Consider the following 21,416-nt stretch of genomic DNA (forward strand, 5'->3'; position numbering starts at 1 on the left):
TCTCCTGCTTTGTTGCAGCCAGTGTGTGACTCCTTGCCCTCTGCACCTGGCTTTTGCATCCTCCACAGTGACGTATTTGCTCTGGGGAAGATCACCAGGAACCTCCTAATTGCCAGATTGAGCAGGTGTTGCAATCCAATTGTACTTGACCTTTGAGCAGCACTGGACATTGTTGACCGCATCCTCCTCCCCTCTCCTTTGCTTGCTGGACTCCCCCCTCCCCCTCCCCCCATCTCCTGGCTGCTCTTCTACCTTCTTGGTTTTCTTCCCTGGATTATCAATCACCGGCAATGGATTCTGGCCTTTCCATCTAATACATTGGAGACCTCATCCACTCCCATAAGCTAGGGATGCCCAGATATTTATTTCCTGAGTGATCTGCCTAAACCACACATTTCATGGTGTCACTCCTCCCTTGCTTAATGTGGACTCCAGAGGCAGCTGTCCTGGGTTCACATCCTGGCCCTGCCACTGTCAGCCAAGAAATCTTGTGCAAGTCAGTGACTTCTTCAGGCTGCATTTCACATCTGGAGGAGGAGGTGAATTGCCTAATGTATGTGTAGTGCTCGCCAGGGTTGATGTCCTTTGAGCACACAGCAGATGTCTGCTTTGATCTTTCTTTAATCGTTAGTAGTAGGACTAGGAATAATAATAGCAACCCTCTAGTGGCTCCCAGCCCACCCGTGGAATCCAGTGAGACCCCGAAGCATGTCTTCCAGAGCCCTCCTGGCTGGCCCTGCTTGTCCTGTTGGCTGCAGCTCCTTCTCCTGCACACGACCCACCAGCTCCGCCTCATACCCCTGTGCCTTTCCACGTGCCGTTTCCCTCTGTGCCTCTGTCCTCCTGGCATAGTCTCCATAAAGTCGCCCTGTGACCCCCAGGGGCAAAGAGCCATGTCTTCCTTCATGCTTCTGCTCGGTCTTGGGGGTTCTTCTGAAGCACGTGACCTACTGTACCAACTCAACTTGTTTATATGTCTGTGTCCCCATTAGATTGCAAGCTCTTTAAGTTATACTTGCATCTCTGGTATTGGATACTGCTGACACTCATTGTGCACTGTTGGAATGAATGAATGAGTGGCACCGAAAATCAAAGCCAGTCAGTCCGCTGGCATAGAGGGCAGGTCCTCTGAATGTTTGCGATGAACTTACCTCCTTACGGACAAAAACTTAGGAGTCCTCCTTGACTCCTCTCTTTTACTAACTGCCCCCTCTCCCTGCTCTAGTTCATCCACAAGCCCCGTCAACTCTACCTAAAGCAGCAGGTCTCAGTCGGGCGTGATTTTAACCCCCAGGGTTATTTGGCAATGTATGGAGACATTTTTGATGGTCGCAGCGGCAGTGCTGCTGGCGTATAGTGGACAGAGACCAGGAGCGCTGTGGAGCATCTTACAGTGCACAGGACAGCACGCAACAGCCCCAGCGTCAGTAGTGCTGAGGTTGAGGAACTTCCGTTTGGAGGATTCTGAGTCCATCCAGAGCTCTCCACCTTCCCCACTCCCACACTAGTGCAGGGCCCTGTTGTCACCCCCTGGACTGGTCTTTCTGCTTCCCTTGCGTCCACACCCTCAGTTCAGTCTCCACTGGGCAGTGGAGTGGTCTTTTAAAAAAGATACATAAGATCACTCCCCTGGGATGACTTCCCATCACAGCTGGGATCTTGAACTCAAACGCTTAGCTGGGCTGAGGAAGCCCTACCTGACCTGGGTCCTGCTTACCTGTCATCGTACCCCCCTCACCGGCGGGGCACTCTGCTCCCGCCCTGCCCCGCTGCCCTTCTTTCTGTTCCAGCTTCCTTTCGGGCTTTGGGTGTATTCTTAAGATCTTCTTCCCTGCTCTCACTCTTGCTTGGCCGGCTTTTTCTTGTCTTTTAGATCTCACTGTAACTGATTCTGCCTCTGCTGTTTCTTTCCCCATCACGCAAATTAGCTGCATAGTCACTGACTGTCACATCTCTGTACGTCACCACATAGCACTTAGCACTGCCTGGTTTTTTTTAATTGCTTTGTTTTTTCTTATTTGTCCCCCACTAGAGCTCCACGAGAGCGAACGTCCCCTGCCTTGCTCAGGGCTCTATCCACCCATGCTCAGAACAACGCCTGGCACCTGGTGGGTTATCAACACACAGTGATGGGAGTAGGAGTGACATTAATAGCTTACCTTTACATAGTGGTGTCTAAAAACTCTAAATGCTTTACATTTAATTTCCACAATAGATTTGTGAGATGGAAACTATGATCATCACCTTCGTTTTACAGGGGAGGAAACTGAGGCACCAGATGTTTTATAACTTGTCAAAGATCATGTGGCGAGAACATTGCAGAGCTGAGATTTGAACTTAGGTGGTCTGACTCCAGAGTTGGTACTCTTAGTCACTGCACCACACTGCTTGTTGAGGAAATGAATGTGAAATATGAATGATGATTTCACACTCATTCTTCCTGGGTGAACACAGGGTAGGCCCGCGTTTGTAGGACTGGGATTTAGGCTGATCTGGTTCAGATTTTGTAACTGGCTCACATTTTGTGATTCACTTGCTTGTGTCATGGGATTATGGGGAAGGAGTACCAAAAATCTCTTATCTCATAAACAGTTTGATTTTAATGTTCTGGATACTTCTTTCCATCCTCACTACTGATCATGTTTCCTTTATTGTTTTGGCCGCTAGGAAACTCAACTAAAACTTGAGCCTTGATGCTATGAATAGTAATCTTATAATACTTTATGGAATGCATTTTGTTGATTACCTTTTTTTCTTCTGCTTTTTCTAACATCCCATTTTCTTCATTTTTAATTGATTCTTTTCCTAAGCCAACTCAGTTTATGAAAATAAATTATGAATGTATAACAAACAAGTATATATTATATGTAAAATGTGTCCCTGGGCAAGTTACTTAACCACTTTAATTCTCAGTGTCCTCTGTACAGTGTCAGAAATCATTCTTGCCTCACAGTTTTTTGGTGGAGTGTAACTGGGGTAAAGTTCATGAAAGCCCAGGGCAACATAATACTCATTTAATAAGAGTGTCTTTTTCCTCTTCACTCATTTACAGTGAGGATGCGGGAATCTTGTAGTGGTACCTGGCCCAGTAGAGGTGAAGGAAGGTGGTTTGATGTGTCTTATTGAATTGCTGTCAGCTACAAGTCTTATTGAGCTGCAAATTGATACCACTAACTGGTGAGCTCCATTACAGAGACCCACAGCAAATGACAGACTGTCATCTTGTCCTGTTTTCGGTGACTCTTTCCACTACAATAAATTGATTTGTAAGCAGCAGAAAGGTATTAAGTCTAGTAAGTAGAAAAGACTCAACCCTGTGCAAGGGGCTCATACATAGAGCCCAGCCTGGAAAACAGAAAGCATTTACTGGAAGGAAAATGAGTCAGACCCACAGAAACTTTTCATTACTATGGCAACTGGGTACTTGGCCAGTCCCTCTTTAGCTAGATTATAATACAGTATTGGGAGACTGAAAAAAAAGCAATAGTTATAGTCATAAAAGCTCTTAGCCCTTTCTGGTACGAGGCATCTTCTCATTTAATCCTCACAACCACTCTGTCAGGTCAGTTTCATCCAGGTCCTTTTACAGATGAGGGAGTATACGTAACTTGCCCAAGGTCATGGTTCTGACAAGGGGTGTATCCAGGATTGGGCTCCAGGTCTGTCTGATCCCTAACCTTTTATTCTTAACCACTGATATGGGTTATTTCTTTTATAAATCAGAAAAGGCAAAAAATTCAAGAGTATTGACTTTTCCGTAGTACAGGGTTCTTCAGTCTCATGACGATTGACATTTGAGGGCCACATAAGTCTTTGCTGTGGGGGCTTTCCTAGGCATTGTAACATGTTTAGCAGTGTCCCTGGTCTGCCCACTAGATGCCAGTAGGACATCCCCTGGCATGTCCCTGCCCTCCCCCACCCTGCCCCGGGATTGCCAAATGTTGCCTAGGGAACAAACCAGAAGAACTGGGGAGGAATTTGGCCAGTTTAGTACCTTCCTGGAAAAAGAGAAACTCTTTGATTTCTAATGTCACCAGTCCTCTTAGATCTTGGGAGTTCCCAGAAGGTTTGGTTTCTTTATTTGGTTATATTCAGAGAGCCAGGCAGTTATCACCACTGTCTAATTTTAGAACATTTTCATCACCCCAAGAAAAAACCCTATACCCATTAGCAGTCACTCCCCATCCGCCCTCCCCCAGTCCCTGGGAACCGCTACTCTACTTTTTGTCTCTGTGGATTTGCCTATTCTGAGCATTTCATGTGAATGGAATCATATAACGTGGCCTTTTGTGTCTAGCTTCTTTCACTTACCATAATGTTTTCAGGGTTTATCCATGTTGCATCATGTATCAGTACTTCATTTCTTTTTATTACCAAATAATATTCTATTGTATAGAATGTAGGGGGTCCAACTTCATTCTTTTACATGTGAATTTCCAGTTGTTCTCACCATTTGTTGAAAAGACTACCCAGTGAATTTTCTTAGCACTCTTGTCAAAAATCAACTGACTGTGAAAAGTGAAGGTTTATTTCTGGACTCTCAATTTTATTCTGTTCATCCATATGTATACCCTTATGCCAATACCACGCTCTCTTGATTACTCTAGCTTTGTATAGTATATTTTGAAATCCAGAAATGTTAGTTCTCTAACTTTATTCTTTTTCAATGTGTTTTTTTTTTTTTTTTCTATTCTGAGTCCCTTGCATTTCCATATGAATTTAGGATCAGCTCATCAGTTTCTGCAGAGACATCAGCTGAGATTTTGATAGGGACTGCATAGAATCTATAGGTCGATTTGGGGAGTATTGTCATCTTAACCAGTTTTAAGTCTTCCGGTTCATATATGTGGAATGTCTTTCTGTCTACTTAAAGTCTTTCATTTCTTTCAATGATGTTCTGTAGTCTTTAGTGTACAAGCCATGCATTTCTTTTGTTAAATTTATTTCTAAATATTTTACTTTTTGATACTATTGTAAATAGAATTGTTTTCTTAATTTCATTTTTGGATTGTTGATAGCTAGTGCATAAAAATACAACTGATTTTGGAATATTCATCTTATATCCTGTAACTTTGCTGAACTTGTTAGTTCTAATAGTTTTTTTTTTTTTTGTGGGTTTGAAATCGTTCTTTTTAAATATAAACATTTACAGCTATAAATTTCCCTCTCAGCCTTGCTTTAGCTGTATCCTATAAGTTTTGGTATATTGTGTTTTTGTTTTCATTCATCTCAAAATATTTTCCAATTTTATTTGTGATTTCTTCTTTGACCCATTGATTAATTTAGGAGTGTGTTACTTAGTTTCACGTATTTTTGAATTATATAAATTGCCTTCTGTTATTGACTTCTCCAACCACAATGGAGAACATATGTTATATGATTCCATTCCTTTTACATTTATTGAGGTTTGTTTCATGGCCTAACATTTGGTCTATGCTGGAAAATGTTTGGGATTACTTGAGAAGAATGAGTGTTCTGTTGTTGCTGGATGGAGTGTTCTATAGACATCTATTAGGGCTAGTTTGTTCATGGTATTGTTCATGCCTTCTGTTTCCTTACTGATCTTTAGCCTACCTATTTTATCCATTATTGAAGTCTGTACCTATTACTATTTAATTGTCTATTTCTCCCTTTAATTCTGTCAGTTTTTGCTTCATGTATTTTGAGACTCTGTTTTTAGGCACATATAATTATGTCTTCCTGGTGACCAAATATTTTATCATGAAAGTTCTACTTTGTCTCTAAAGACTATTTTTGTCTTAAATTCCATTTTGTCTGGCATTAGTATAGACAGTCCAGCTCTCTTGATTCCAAATAGTTTTTTTCTTTTCCCAAAGCCTCCCAGGCTGTTCCAGTATGCAGTCAAGACTGATAGTCACTGCTCTTACAGGGTAAGTTAGAAGCTAAGGATCGGTATTTTGTCTTTAAAGTTAGCTGACAGCTACCAAGAGATGATAGCCGTGGGATTATCTGATTCCTGTGACTGGTATTGAAGGCATCATAGAAACTTCTGGATGCGTTGGTGAAACCTTTCCTGGAGCAAGATTGGTGATGGGTAAAAATACTGTTTTCCTGAAAGCGTTATTTTGAAGTTACATCATGGCGGATAGAGAATGTTCTCTTGTGCAGTCTGTCTGAGCAGCCTGAAGGAGCCTCCCTCCCTCTCTGTGCTCTGTTGACATTTAGCTCCCGATGTCCCTGAATGGGAGTCCTGTGTTCCTGTGGTACTACAACAGTTTAATCCTCCCTTCGTAGGCCTTTCTCTGTGCTCTTTGCAGGTGTTGTAGCAACAATTACGGAGTCAAAATCTGAGCTGCAGGGTTCCGCTGTGTACGTGGCCTGTGTGGAGAGGGCCAGGAAAACCATTCAGAAATGCGTCGAGAGAGCTCATCAGAAATGAGCTTCCTCTTCACAAGTCTCAAGGCAAAGAATATGCACAAAGTTTGCCAGGAGCCAGGACGACGGGAGAGGGTGGTGGCACTGCAAAGTAAAACCTTTGGCAAAGATGACTGTCATTGCCTGGCGAGGTAGAAAATGATCTAGAATGGATTCTTCTTTATTCGAATTTTTTCAAACTTGAAAACTGTCTTTGAGTGCCGTACTTGTCCTTACCCCTTTCTTTATTTTTTTCTTTTCCCCTCACTTCTTAGGAGTCATCCCTTGGATATCACTTTTCATGGAGTTGGATGATGGCTTTACTGAAATACTCTTTGTTAAGATAGATACTGGTCTGTTCTGCCCATGTCTCTGTTCCCACATCTGGTCTTAATCTCGGGGACTCAGATCCACTGTCAGGAAGTTTTTCCACCAAGTAGTGAAAAGGCTCCTGAGGCTGAGTTATCTGACCCACATTTATTTATTATCTTTTTAGATCTTTTTTCCCCCTCAAGGTTTGTCTACAGAAGCATCAGTTGGGAATGTCTTAGCTTCCTGCTTATAGAGTCTCTGGAATTTTCATTCCCGTGTATATGCACACAAACACACCCTCATCCACACATGTACGTGCATTACAAATAGCCAAAATAGACGACCTTAAAAAAAAAAGCCCTTTGCGTTATAAGAGAATTTCCTAACCCGAAACTTGCTCAGTTGTTTTGCCTTTTTTCCCTGTCGTGCTTAACAATAAAAGTATCTTAAAGGTCAACTGTAGCCACTTAGAATTCTCTTATAGTTTATAGTGCCTTTCTTCCTAAAAGCCTGAAGAAGATTATAGACTCATCTCTCTTCAAGTCCCTTGGGGCTTTTTCGGGGGTGAGGAGGATATTTCCTTGACTTATGTAGCCTCGTAATATCTTTGTGAGTCCATAAAAAATCTTCTTCATAAAAAACAAATCTGACACATCACTTTTCTTTAGAAAGATGTCTGCTGGCTCCCGGGATAAGACCAGACGCCTCTCCTGTCCCTGCCTCTCTCCCGGACTCACCTCCTGCCGCACCGTCTGTGTCCCGGATGCCCCAGCCTGTCCCAGATCTTGTACAAGCCATAACCTGTCTCAACTCTGAGCTTCAGTTGATGCCATTCCTCTTGCCTAGAGTTCCCTTCCCCTCCTCCTCCCCCCCTCCTCCCCCTCCTCCCCCTCCTCCCCCTCCTCCCTCTCCTCCCTCTCCCCCTCCTCCCCCTTCCCCCTCCTCCTCCTCCCCCTCCTCCTCCTCCCCCTCCCCCTCCCCCTCCTCCCCCTCCCTCTCCCTCTCCCCCTTCCCCTCCTCCCCCTCCCCCCTCCCTCGCCTCCTCCTCCATCTTTCATACCCACCTGGAATAGCACTACTTTGTGAAGCACCCCCTGGCTCCCCCAGGCTGCGTGAGTTCCTTTCGCACCATGGCCATTCCCTGCATATTGACTGAGCGTAACCTGCTGGGTAGAAACTGTCTGAAAATAATAATAATAAATGACAGTAATATGAATAGTAGCTAATACTGTGTAATAATACTATATAATATGTACAACACTAAATACTACATAATGCTATATTTCATACCTTATACTAATATATTTTATAGTATATCACATAATAATAGCTAATATGTAATATCTGTAGCAATAGCTAAGACTGAATTAATTATCATTGCTAATACTGTGTTCCAGAGAAAGTGCTAAGCAATTATCATATTGTCGTGTTTAATCCCCAAAGCAACCCAGCGAGGTAGGTAGCGTTAATATCTCCATTTCCTGATGAGGCTAAATAACTTACCCTAGCCCATATAGCCAGTAAGTGGTAGAGCCAGCATTTGAACCCAGGCGGGCTGACATCCAACCCTACATTCTTAACTGCTGTAATTAACTGTTGAAAGGCAAATGTTGATAGAGTTTACAGAGCACTCATCACATCTCATTGCAACCATCTGTGTGTTCCTTCTCTAGGGGCTTCTTGCTAGCAGAAATTGTTTTGTTTTCTCTGCAGCCCCCACACTTGGTCCTGTGTGTGGCATAAAGAGAGTTCGAGAATGAATGTTAGTGGAGTGAGTAACCAAAAGAGCAAAGCCTTAGACTATATAAACATTACATTGGTTTCTACCTCATTTTTCTCAGGGTCAGCCGTCTATGTGAATAGCAATTTGTGGAACCATGAACCGTGTTAAGGAGGAAAGGGTATTATTGAATCCCTACCAGATAGCAAGCATTATGTTGTATTCTTTACATGCAAAATCTCATTTTATTATCACAACTGAGGTCTGTGCTATCTTTATCCCCCTTTTCCAGATAGGGACACTGAAGCTGAGGGAGGTTCTTGTCAAAGGTTTCAGCAATTGTATGGTAGATGGAAACCCAGATGCTCTGCCCCAAGCCCTTGTGACCTCTTAACCCCAGGCTGTACTGCCTACTCTAGGCATTAAGGGAAGATGTTTGGGAAGAATTTTCTATGACACAGTCTTCTGGCAAAGCTGTTTCAACTGAGTGCCTTCTTTCCATATCTGTATTCCAGTTAGCTTGTGGTCTGTTGCTCTTTCACTCCCCCGTGTGTCTGTCTGAAACAGCCAGTATGTTACTTTAGCGAGAAATCATCTGTTGTGATAGCCGATCAATAAAACTTGGAGTCTACTCCAGTAGTCATGTGGAGTTGAACTGTTGCAACAAGCAAAGGGCTTTTTGCTCAAGCAATAATTTTTGCAAAGGCTTCAATTCCAGAAGTGAGTTTGGCTTTCTGGGCTGTTTGTCATCTGCCTTGGGACCACAATAAAAGAGCTCCCCCTCAACCCCCAGATTTCTTAAGAGAATCCAGGCAGATTACTTTTTAAAAGTCTTTTGTTTTTATAAGGCTTTCTGTTTTCTTGCTCCCAACCATGAAGTCACTTTAAAAGGAACCACAGTTTGACTTTTTACAAAATGAACTGGGGGAGTGAATTTAGTAGCAATGTCAGATCCATTGCTTTTTGCAAAAGTCTTTTAGCCACTGATGGCTGCATGTTGGTATTCACTTTGAGGGGTGTGCATGTTGATTCAAATTACGTGAATTTTATAATTAGATTTTTTTCGTAATTTATACTTTTGTATAGCGCTTGTCATTCTCACATTTTTAGAACAAACTGAATTGCAACTGGTTCATAGCATAAGAGAAATTGAGTTTTTAAGTTTCTTAATTAAAGAAAAGACATTGGGTACTTATACAGATAGGAGAAGCATGTTCATACTGACCCCCTCTCTGTTCCTCTATTACCACCTTGTTCTTGCCTCCAAGCCTTTGCACATGCTGTTCCCTCTTCTTGGAACATCCTTTGTTGCACACTTCCACAAATACTAAAATTTCAAGCTATCTCCTATGTATCCTCATTCTTTTTTTTTTTTTTTTTGAGCTATGATGATGCCACTGCACTCTAGCAACATAGCTCACTGCAACCTCAAACTCCTGGGCTCCAATGATCCTCCTGCCTCAGCCTCCAGAGGAGCTGGGACTACAAGTGCACACCACCACACCAGGCTAATTTTTGGTAGAGATGGGGTCTCGCTTTTGCTTAGGGTGGTCTCAAACTCCTGACCTCAAGTGATCCTCCCACCTCGGCCTCCCGGAGTGCTAGGATTACAGGCGTGGATTACTGCACCTGGCTCGTATCCTCATTCTTTACAGGTGTGAAACGAGCAGACTTTGTGAATTAATGTTAGTGGAATGAATAACAGAATGAGGAAGGCCTCCTACTATAGTTATTACATTGGTTTTGACCTGAACTAAGTATAGGGTATCTCAGCTAAAGCTGACCTTCCTTTGAGAAACTTTTTCTGACGTCAGCCTCCAGCTTGAGATTAGGCATCCTATAGCTCCCCCATCAGGGCACTAATTGCCTAGCATGAAGAGGCTCATATCTGTGTCTTCCACTGTCAGAGAACCTGTCATTTTTGCTTTTGGATTGCTACACAACTGACTTAGCACCTAACAGATAGTAGGATGTTTAGGAATATTTTGTTATGGCCAAGAAGGGGAAGATTTTTTTTTTTTTTTTGCCTCTTTAACCCTATTTTGTATTGTGCACAGGTAAAGTATAAATACTTACAAAGTGGACAGAACTGATTAAAATTTTAAAGCTTCCAGGATCAATGGGACATGGAAAAAAAAAAAAAGTTAAAAAAAAGTAAAAAAAAAAAAGTTAAAAAAAAGTAAAAAAAAAAGTTTTAAAGCTCTAAAGGGCCTTTTTGCTGGGTCAACAGCCGTTTGTACATGAGTCTGCAGCTTTTTGTGTGTGAAGCAGAATCATTTTGTATCTTGCATAGGAACATGGAAGAAGAGAGAACTTGTTGAAATGGGGAAAAATCATAAAGAGGCCTGTAGTTTCCTTGTGAATATTCTTCTCCTGGTAACTATCTGGGAAGTGAGTGTTAGACTCAACTTGAGGGGGTAATGGTTAGAGTAGGTCCCACAATGGCCCTGTCACTGTGATTCTTGGAGTGGCAGCAACATCAGGAAGAAAGGAATAAAGAGGTCATTTGCTCTGGGGTGTAAGACAGGGGTAGAAGCAGTTCAAGCAGGACGTTCACATTTTAGTTTTCATTGGAATCCCCAGTGTGCTTAATAAAAATGCAGATTTCCTGGGGGAGAGGCCCAGGAATCTGCATTTTCAGGAGCATCCCTGGGGATTCTGCTGCAGGTGGATCACTGACTTGCTCATTCCTAGAGGATGGGAAATTCTGGAAAACATACTGGCAAGTAGGACAGTCCTAGGAGCAAGAACCTACCCTCTGTCAGGCTCTCAGACAAAAGAGAAAGTGCATCCCAGGAAAGTCAACTCAAGGAGCATCTCCCAGAAGGAGGGACACTGCATTAGCCCCTGATTGGTGCAACCCAAGGAAACCAATCCCAGCAAAGATAGATGCCCTGCACCCGGTGCAAATTTAGAAAGATGAAAAGAAGAGTCATGGTTTCCTTGACTGGACAGGAATGTCCCCTACTCCGCAGAATGATGAAATACACAGATGTTAAAATGAAAAGAGACAGAGATAGATGGAGAATAATAGAGCGCGGCAGCAGTTAAGGACGGACTTAACAAAAATGCAGAGGAACCATGGTGTGCTGTCGGCCTTTGCCCTTCTAGGAATATCATTGCCAGCAGGGGACAATCAGCCCATCTCGGACAATCCTGGGCTGGAGGCTTTTCTTGTAGCCATCTGTGGCCAGAAGACGGTACCAGTTCCTCAGGGAGGAGGCCGTCAACAATCAAAAGGCTACCAAAATGTGAAATATGCACGTCCTTTGACCTAGCAGTTATACTTAAAGAGATACTGTGCAGTAGGAAAAATAATATATGCGTCTGGGTGTGCATTGTTTATTAAAAACACCACAGATATCCATCAGTAATAGGAATTATGGGCATATAGATGCAGTAAAATGACCCTTAGCCATTAAAAATGATGATGTGTACCGGTAGTTATTGACATGAAAGGATGTCATAATACGTTAAGTGGCAAAACCAGGCATCAGAATAGCATATATTTTATGGATACTTTTAAGTAAAACTGCATACTCAGATTTCTGCTTATTAATTCCGTTAGTATCATCGAGTAACCTGTGTGCTAGGCATTTTTTGGGGCATTGGAGATACAGCAACAACGAAGACAATGTCCTTTGCTACCGCAAGTGTACTGCTTGGAGCCAGCAGCACCTCCTGTGAGCTCGTTAGGAGTGCAGAACCCCAGGCTGCACCCCAGACTGCCTGCATTTTATTAATAACAAGGTCCTCGGCGATCCATTTGCACACCATAGTTCTAGGAGCATGTTTACCAAAGTGGCCATAATGTATTACCCCACGTGGTGGCAATTTGGGGTAATTTTTACATTCGCTTTCACGCATTTCTCTATGATTTAAATTTTTCACAGTGAGCTATGCCTTGTGTTTATAAAAGCAAGGATGGTAATTCTGCAAAACAACTTAAGGCTCCTGCTTCTGGTTCTTGGGCTGTCTCAGCCACGCGCTGGCAGGATCCTGGGGCAGGAGCGGGAAGTGAGCAGGGGTGAAGGTGAGTGGCTGTTGCTCATTTGGCCAACCACAAAGGTCTGGAAGAGAGACCCTGGCTGCCCGCAGGCACAGCTGGAGCTGTTGTCATAGCCTGAGAGAGGCAGCAGGTCTGATTAGCCAAGTTCATGGCTTTTCCTACGAAACAGAGAACCTTGCGCATCACTGCTTCTGTCCAACTCTTTTGGGTGATTGCTACCTGGGGACTGTCCGGGAAGGCGGCCATAGATAGCAGGCCCACACCGCAGTATCCGTCATCCTCCGGGATCGTGGGCAGCCCCGAGCCCTTGCTGGGCAGATGGGGAGCCACAGACATGATGTCTGGACAGGAGCCTTCTGACTGAGGCCTGGAAAGTTCTGGCCATGTGGGAGAGGGGCTTTCAGTCTCATGACCACTTTTCTTGGGGATGTCTCCTGCATCTGAGCCCGGAGGAGGGGTTCACCCAGGCATGGCCCTCTGGCACCCTGCGCAAAGAATGGTACAGTTGAAAGAAACTGGACTCAGGAGCAGGAGAACTGGACTCTGGGCCAGTCTGACCCTAAATAGCTATGTGACTTTGGGGGCAAGTCCAGTTGCCTGTTTGGGTCTTGGTTTTCTCATCTGTGAAAGGTGAGAATTAGTTATTGAATGAACCTGTATGGACTACCCGTGTGCCCCCGTTGTTACGCGTATAAAGACTGAGTCTTTGTACTGGGGGTGTCACATCCTGGCAACGCCGGGATGTCTCCTGGTCCCCTCTAGTTTTGACACAGTCCCCAAATATTTGCCCCCGGGATTGCCTCTGATCTACAACCTGGTTGTCACTGGCCCCTGGTGAAATGAGAAAAGACAATGACAACCTAGTGAACACGTTTTCACACCCTCCCTTTCAGAGTAAAGAGCTCTTTACCCCGACACTATGCCTTCCTGCATTTTGGGTGCCAAAGCAGCCTTTTATTTAGGGCAACAGTGAGTGGAGGTTATTGCGGATTTGTTCACGTCCCTGCTGGCAAACTAAAAAAAGTTGGCAACTGTGTTCTTCTTCCCTCCACTCCCATCTAGTTTGTTCTTTATTATTTTACTGGTCTGTGAAATCCAGAACTGTGACAAGCAGCCTCTGAGGAGGGGGAGGACTCAGATCAGGACATAAACCCACCCCCCTGGGAGAGCCCTGGTCCCAACCTTCTGCTAATGAAAGCTGCCGCTCTGAAAAGTGTGTGGAGCAAATCCTTGAAAAGTGGCGATTTCAAGTATTCAACGGAATCGAGTCACCCTGTCCGCCTTTGCCAATGGAATCAAGTCACCCTGAGTCTGCCTTTAAAAACAGGCAGGATCAGCCTTTCACCTTCTGCCAAGGGCTGCAGGGGTTCACGCTGGAGTCTCCCCTTCTCAGAAGTTGGGGGTGGGAGGGGGACAATCCAGACCTTGCGCAGGACTCCCCCCGAGCCCCGAGGCAGTCGTGCAGGCAGGGAGCAGCTGACAGCTGTTGGCAGCTACCGGCTTCTCTCCGCCCCCGCCGGGTGCTCGGCTGGCAGCCTGTGATCCGCGGTGCCTGCTAGGTGTGTGATGGTGCAAATGTAAATCCCAACAGGACAGGCTCCCTCTGACATCAGCAGCGACTGAGCATCGCTGACAAGGCTGGGAGTCTCATTAGCAAGACGGTGCCGGGGCAGGGTCAAAGAGCTGATCAGTTGAGTGGTGGTTAATCCGTTTATAATTATTCATAGTCTCACTCTCTTTTCTCTTTGTTGCACAAAGCGTGGTCCTCTGGAGCTGGGCTGGGCCTTCGAGAAATCTAAGCAGGCAGCGGAGCAGATGGGTTAAGGGAAAGATTTGAGCCTTGACTCGTTTATTGGCAACGTCAAGTTATGTCACTTGTGGACCTCGGTTTTCTTACCCCTAAAGTGGGCTTTTGTGAGGACTGAATGAGATGGTATCTGTAAAACAGAGCACAATGCTTAGCCCATGCTAAGCCCTTGGTAAATGCTAGCTATTATTTTCCAATCCTGCTCTTTCCTTTTATAGGTTCATTTGTATATTCGGCAAAAATTTATTAGGCACCTGTTGTAGGCACTGTATAGTACAGCTCCTTTAAAAATGGTAAGTGACAGTATTCAAACAAGTGTATGTTCTAAGGGGTGGGGTGGCAGGGACAGCACAAAGCCAGTGACATCAGGCAGTGATATATCCTGCGATGGGAAGGGTTAGAGTGACTGAGGGTGGGAGTGGAGGTTGTACTGCAGACAGTGCCTTGGTTAAAGAGACTAAATACAATGGAGCAGTGAGCCCGCTGAGCCCTGGGAGAACGGCATTCCAGGCAGAGGGAGCAGACAGTGCAAAGGCCCTGAGGTCGGGATATGCCGGATGGGCTCAAGGGGTCCTGGGTGGCCAGACCTTGACGAGTGGGAAGGTAGGGAATTGGGGAGCCCCATGATGCCATGGGGGGGACTCCGGGCTTTACTCGAAGGGTATGAGAAGGCAGTGATGTTCTGAGTGGCGGAGTGATGAGGAAGTGCTCTCAGCTTGGATGTCAGCGCCTGTAGGCGTTCTTTCTTCTCTGATCCCACAAATGGTGACCAGAGAGTCAGGCTGATCAGGGACTGTGGGTTAGAAGCTTGAACCTGGCTGGAAGGACACGATCGCCTGACCGCTGCCCTTTGAGAAGTCTGCTTGCAAGGGTGGCCCTTGGCTGACATCCGGGGACAGAGTGGTTTATGCTGCGTTTCCAATGGGAGTCTGGAAATTTGGTGCACCGCCGATGCCTGCCTAACCAGCCCCTGATAAAACCCTGGGCACCGAGTCTCTAATGAGCTTCCCTGGTAGACGACGTGTCACACGTATTGTCACAACTTGCTGCTGGAGGAATTAAGCCTGTCCTGTGTGACTCCACTGGAAGAGGACTCTTGGACGCTTATGCCTGGTGTCCTTCAGACTTCATCTCGTGCGCCTTGTCTCTGGGCTGATTTTGCTTTGTATCCTTTTGCTGTAATGAATCGACTCTATGCTGAGTCCTGTGAATCACTGAACCCAGGGTGGCCTTGGGGACCCCTGACACAACACCGTATAATGGTTTATAATGATGAGTTTGTGATTCTTAAACGTTCTGGGAGCAGATTGCTTCTTTGTTTCAAAGTCTGACACACGGTGAATGTTTGACGAAACAGCTCCCTAATACATCAGTATTTGGTGGAAAATGTTCATATCCTTCCTCCACTTAGTAACCCCCTTTCTAGGAATCTGGCCTAAGAGTATTATCTGATATTCAGGCAAAGCTTTATGCACAAAGATGTTCTTAGCAGTATAATTTATAATGCTGAAAATTTGATTGTAACTAAGTATAGAATGTGGAAGAAATGGTAAAATAACCTTTGTATACCAATATGATGAAATATTTTACAGCCATAACAGCTTTGGAGAATAATTATATTGTAATGATAAGAGAAAGAATTAGTATATAAAAGTGTATGCATTCTCTCCAGAGATTTATGCTGAATGAAAACAAACCACCCACAAAAGTTAACACACTGTATGATTCCATTTATGTAACATTGTTGAAATGACAAAATTATAGAAATGAAGGACAGATTAGTGATGGCCAGGGGTTGAGAAGGGGGTGGGGTAGGAGGGAAGTGGGTGTGGCTATAAAGGTCAGCCTGAGGGATCTTTGTGGTGATAGAATGTTCTGTATCCTAACTGTGTGGATATTAATGTCCTGGTTGTGATATTGTCCTATGGCTTTATTAATACAAGATGTTACTATGCGGGGGATCTCTCTGAATTATTTCTTACAACTGCATGTGAATCTACAATGATCTCAAATAAAAAGTTTAATCAAAAAATACCCCTGGAATGTTAAAAAAAATTATGTGTTCTGGTGTCACTTGTGTAGATAAGATATATAGAAGAACATTAATTGTGGTTACTTTGGAGTGGAGACATTATAGGCAATTTTTTTCTTCTCTGTACTTTATTTCTGTGTATTTCACAATGAGCATGTGTTTAGCTTTTTATTTTGAAATAATTTTAGGCCTACAGAAAAGTTGCAGAAAGGGTACTGAGAGTTTCCATAGTCATCACCCATCTTCCCCGAATAGTAACATCTTATATAGCCGAGCACAATTATCAAAACTAAGAAACTAACATTGGTACAACACGGTTAACTATGCTATGGAACTGTATTGGAATTCAACCAGGTTTTCCACTGATGTCCATTTCCTGTCCTAGGATCATGCATTGCAATTGGCCCTCTAATCTTTGCTAATTCCCCACCCTGTCTTTGTCTTTCATGGTCTTGGAGATTATTGGTAGGTTACAGTGTAGGTCTGTCCGTTTGCGTTTGCCCGGTGTTTTCTCATGATTACCCTGATATTATGCATTTTTGGCAAGAATAACACAAAAGTGATAGCTGTATTGTGTCCTCCTCTGTTCCTCATTTGAGGGGGACCATAATGTTGATATATCTGATTACTGATGATATTGACCATGGTCACTTGGTTGAGGTGATGTCTGCCAAGTTTCTCCACTGCCAAGTTGCTGTTTTCCCTTTTGTGATTAATAAACATATTGCGGGAGATACTTTGAGACCATGCAAATATCCTGTTTCTCCTCAAGCTTTAGTTCTCTAATTCTAGCATCCGTTGGCGGATCTTGCCTGCCTGTAGCAGTTATGACCATGGTGTTTGCTCAGTGGTGAATTTCTATTTCCCATGCCTCTTCTACGTTTATTAATGGGAATTCTTTTGTAAGGAAGAACTTTCCCTTCTCTCCCATTTACTTATTTATTCAACACTTTCTGCTGTCAGTATGGCCTTAGAGATATTTATTTTATTCTCTGGGTTACAATCCAGTACTATTGCTCAAATTCTTCTAGCTTCGGCCATTGGGAGCTCCCTCAGGTTAACTCCTTTTGGCATACCCCCATGATATTTTGAGCATTTTTTTACTTTCTGGTAACACAAGATACTCCAGGTTCATCTTGTATATTCCCCCTGCATTCAACCACTTCTTCAAGGAACCTGGTTCTCTTTGTTGGATATTGGTATTTAGAAACCAAGATCTGGGGACTAGGTATGCTAATTGCTATTGGGGTGCACTGTTCTAGTCCCTCTCAGCAGACATAGCTGGAAATATATATATGCACATTAGCCTATGCATTCACACGAATCAGTAGTTATTTTTTGTCTTTCTCTCAATCCTGTTTGTCTAATTTTTAAGAACCCTGAGTTCATATTGATGCCCTCAATTCCCATCCAAAGCCCCAGGGTTCATTTTAGCCTTCCCACTTTACTTATTTGCATCTTCTTTGTCTGACTGTGAGAAATCTTGCTCTTATTATTTATAATATATTTACTTATTTGTTCACCCTTAGTACACATAAAAGATAGTTTCAGAATTGTAACTTATAGCCCCGTTAGAAACACATACAACTAGAGTACAGTATTTGTGCACAGTTCTTTTTTCTTTAGCCTTATGGAATCCAGTCAAAATGTTTTCCAGAATTACTGAGGCTGGTTCTTTTCTTCCCCACCCCCTTCAGTATGGTGGTTTTATTCATTCATAATACAGTTATGTTCATGTGTTACTGTTTACATTTCATTTTGAGTTTACCCCATATGTGATTGATTTTAATCATTTGTTTTGGGGATATGTGAAATATTACCATGGTTCTAAGAGAGACATTTCTCTGAGTATATTTATACAAGTATACAATGAGATAGATAGGTACACTGGGTATATCAGTACAAATAGATACACTCAGAGAAGTGTGCACCCTTCTCATCCTTGTTAATTTGTTTTGTTCTCAGTTCCTTATTTTTTCCATTCCTGTTCCACCAACCTATAGGTAACTAGACTCTTTAGTTTCTGGTTTATCCTCCTGTATTTCTTGTGCACAGACAAGCCTATACACGTATCTTACATCCTCTTCTTTTACTATATGGAGGGCAAAGTACTATAGATAATTTTTACATTTTGTTTTTTTCACTTAGCAGTATATCCTGGAAATCAGATCAGTTTATAGAGATCTTTTATAATGAACTTTTTAAACTTTGGTGATCAGAAAAAAATTTTTAGCATCCCAAGGATCAGTGTTTGTGTTTTTGTTTTTGTTTTTTTTTTTTTTTTTTTTTTTTTTTTTTTTTTTTTTTTTTTTTTTTTTGAGACAGAGTCTCACTCTGTTGCCCGGGCTAGAGTGAGTGCCGTGGCGTCAGCCCAGCTCACAGCAACCTCAAACTCCTGGACTTAAGTGATCCTACTGCCTCAGCCTCCCGAGTAGCTGGGACTACAGGCATGCGCCACCATGCCCGGCTAATTTTTTGTGTATATATATATATATATATATATTTGTCCATATAATTTCTTTCTATTTTTAGTAGAGACGGGGTCTCGCTCTTGCTCAGGCTGGTCTTGAACTCCTGACCTCTAGCGATCCACCCGCCTCGGCCTCCCAGAGTGCTAGGATTACAGGCGTGAGCCACCGCGCCCGGCCCCAAGGATCAGTTTTAAAATTCTATAAACCTAGCGGTGGTGATGATGATGATGATGACAGTAGATAACGTAGGCATTGCCATCAATTGAGCAGCTGCTGTATACCATGCTGAGTGTTTTATAGAGATTATCTCATTGAATCTTCACTAGAGCCCTACAAAGTAGGTATTACTTCCAAATTTCTGATGAAGAAACGAAAGTTCAGTAATATTTTGAAACTTGCCCAAAGTCCTAAACAATAGGACCAGAATATGAACCCAGGACTGTCCTGAGGTTGTGCTTTGAGAAGAGCACATCAGCACCATGACAAATGTTGCAGGTTGAAACAAAGCCATGTGGGTTTTTAAAACCTGACACATCCCAGGCCTTAAAACCCTCGATTGTGAATTGGCTGCTGCCAAAGTCAGCACATTACAGATGGCAGGAACATGGAGGTAATTTACTGCCTATTTGTTCCAAAGAAATGGCCCTTCTTTCTTGGCCTCTAAGACAGGAGATGAGGAGTATGCTAGGTAGGGCCTGCTACCTGGGATGTAGCAATAGATCCCGTCTTGCACCTCCTAATCGCACGCCAGAGCACTAGTGCCATTAACAGGAAAGTACATTACCCCACAGGGCTGTTTGGTTTAGCAGGACACTCAATCAAGCCCGAGTTACAGCAGTTTCTGCTAAAACTGTTTGTACAGCAGGAGTGGAAGAAGAATTTCTTGGGAGCAGGAGTGTGGCTTCTGTTGTGAATACTGACAGCCTTTGGCAGAGAGGCAGTGCTGCTGAGTAGCTTGAAACCATGGCTTCGGGAGTCTGTGTGTCCCAGGCCTCCACCCAGCTGTGTGACCTTGGGCATGTCAGTTCACCTTTCAGAGCGCATCTATGAAGTGATGATAAGAACCACATTGTAGGCAGCCTCTGCCTGGCACAGACTGAAATTCCGGACTCCTAGAAGGAAAGCAGGGGTTCAGCATAAACAGCATTGTTTGTATAAACAATTTAGGCACAGTGAGCCATTCTTACCAGTTAGGGTCGTGGTAACTCTCCCAAAATCCAAGTTCCCAGGCTGCAGCCAAGCAAGAGCCAACTCTGCCAGCAGGCCTTTGTAAAGAGAGCAGTTTCACGTCCTTTATGTTAATTCATTTCTGCACACCATCCCATCGGGTGGTTGCTGGGTGGATTAAATGAGATAATCCACGCAGAGCACTCGCCATATTACGTAGTGCAATGAGCACTCACTAAATGTCGACTACAGTTACTTTGACATCCAAGGAATGAATTTTGATTGGTTCTTTTAAACCTTCATTGATCTGCTTATCATCCATCTACTCACCCATTCTCTGTTCGTTCCTTTGTTCATGTTTGATTGGCACCTGCTGTAGTGCAGTGGCTGTGCTGGCCTCTTGGGGACTTTTGAAGCAGCAGGATTAGCCAATTCCTCCCCAAAGCATGGTGCATGTGGGTGTCCAATCTGGCTGCATGTTTGAGGTGGGTGGTGGTGGTAAGAAACCTTCAGGGACTTCAAGGTACATCTAAAAGGACTCATTTTCACATTCAGAGCTAGTGGGATGAGTATGCAGTGATCTGAGAACTTAAGCCCCTGATGTCTTGCTGTTTGTCTTTTCCTCCTGCAGCCAAAGCCAAATCGAAATGCGGCCCGACATTCTTCCCCTGCGCCAGCGGCATCCACTGCATCATCGGTCGCTTCCGATGCAATGGGTTTGAGGACTGTCCCGACGGCAGCGACGAAGAGAACTGCAGTAAGTGCCGACCACCCAGACGCTGCCATCCCTGGTTCTCTCCAACCAGCCACACTTGTCCATAGTGGCCACTCTCATCTCTGTCCTTTCTGCACCCAGAGGCGCAGGCTTTCTCTGTCACCCAGATTCCGCTCTTTCCCACTTCTTTCTTGAGAAAATCTGTCACTGCTCAGCTACCATTTACTGGGGACTCTGCTAAGTGCACTGGGCCTGAGGCAGACTTTATCTTCAGTTCTGACAACGGCTCTGCAAATGCAGGTGGATTATCCCCTGTCAAGAGATGAGGAATTTCAAGTCAGAGAAGTAGGTGAACTCATCCAGGGTCACGGGGCTCCTCAGCAGCAGAGCGTTTCTCGCCTCATTCATACTCTCTTCTGATCGACTCTGACTCAACACCGCATGTCTAGGTGCTTGCTTACTTTGAGCTCTTTTCTAAAAAAGTGTTTGTATTAATATGTAATATATATTATATACCTACTATAAGAATATATGCTTAGAAAAAAGGTCCATGTGGTATAGATCAAGTCTTATTTGTGGCTGCCTTGATTTGTCTTACCTGCTGGGTACTCTCACGTCCACCCTATCCCACCTGGCCTCTTAGCAGTCTCGCTGTTGAGCTTAACTACTCCCTGGCCTGGGTGCAGACTCTTTCTTTCCAGCATCCCTGTGTCCACAATGACTCCACATACAGCAGCTGCAGCGACCTTCAAGCGTCTCTTCCCTGCTTTAATACTGTTCCAGCTCTCCCAGCAAGTTGCTTTGTAGC

General features: G+C 43.9%; 1 protein-coding gene across 1 annotated transcript in view; it reads left to right on the plus strand.

Moving 5' to 3' along the window:
* The window catches only part of LDLRAD3 (low density lipoprotein receptor class A domain containing 3), a 162,159-nt gene that overhangs the window by 20,669 nt on the left and 120,074 nt on the right, over positions 1–21,416 (plus strand). Inside the window, exon 2 of the mRNA XM_069469823.1 lies at positions 20,525–20,650. Coding sequence (XP_069325924.1) covers positions 20,525–20,650 — 126 coding nt within the window. The remainder of the gene's footprint in view (positions 1–20,524; positions 20,651–21,416) is intronic.

The sequence above is a fragment of the Eulemur rufifrons genome, chromosome 6, assembly GCF_041146395.1.
Source record: "Eulemur rufifrons isolate Redbay chromosome 6, OSU_ERuf_1, whole genome shotgun sequence".
Taxonomy (NCBI): Eukaryota; Metazoa; Chordata; class Mammalia; order Primates; family Lemuridae; genus Eulemur; species Eulemur rufifrons.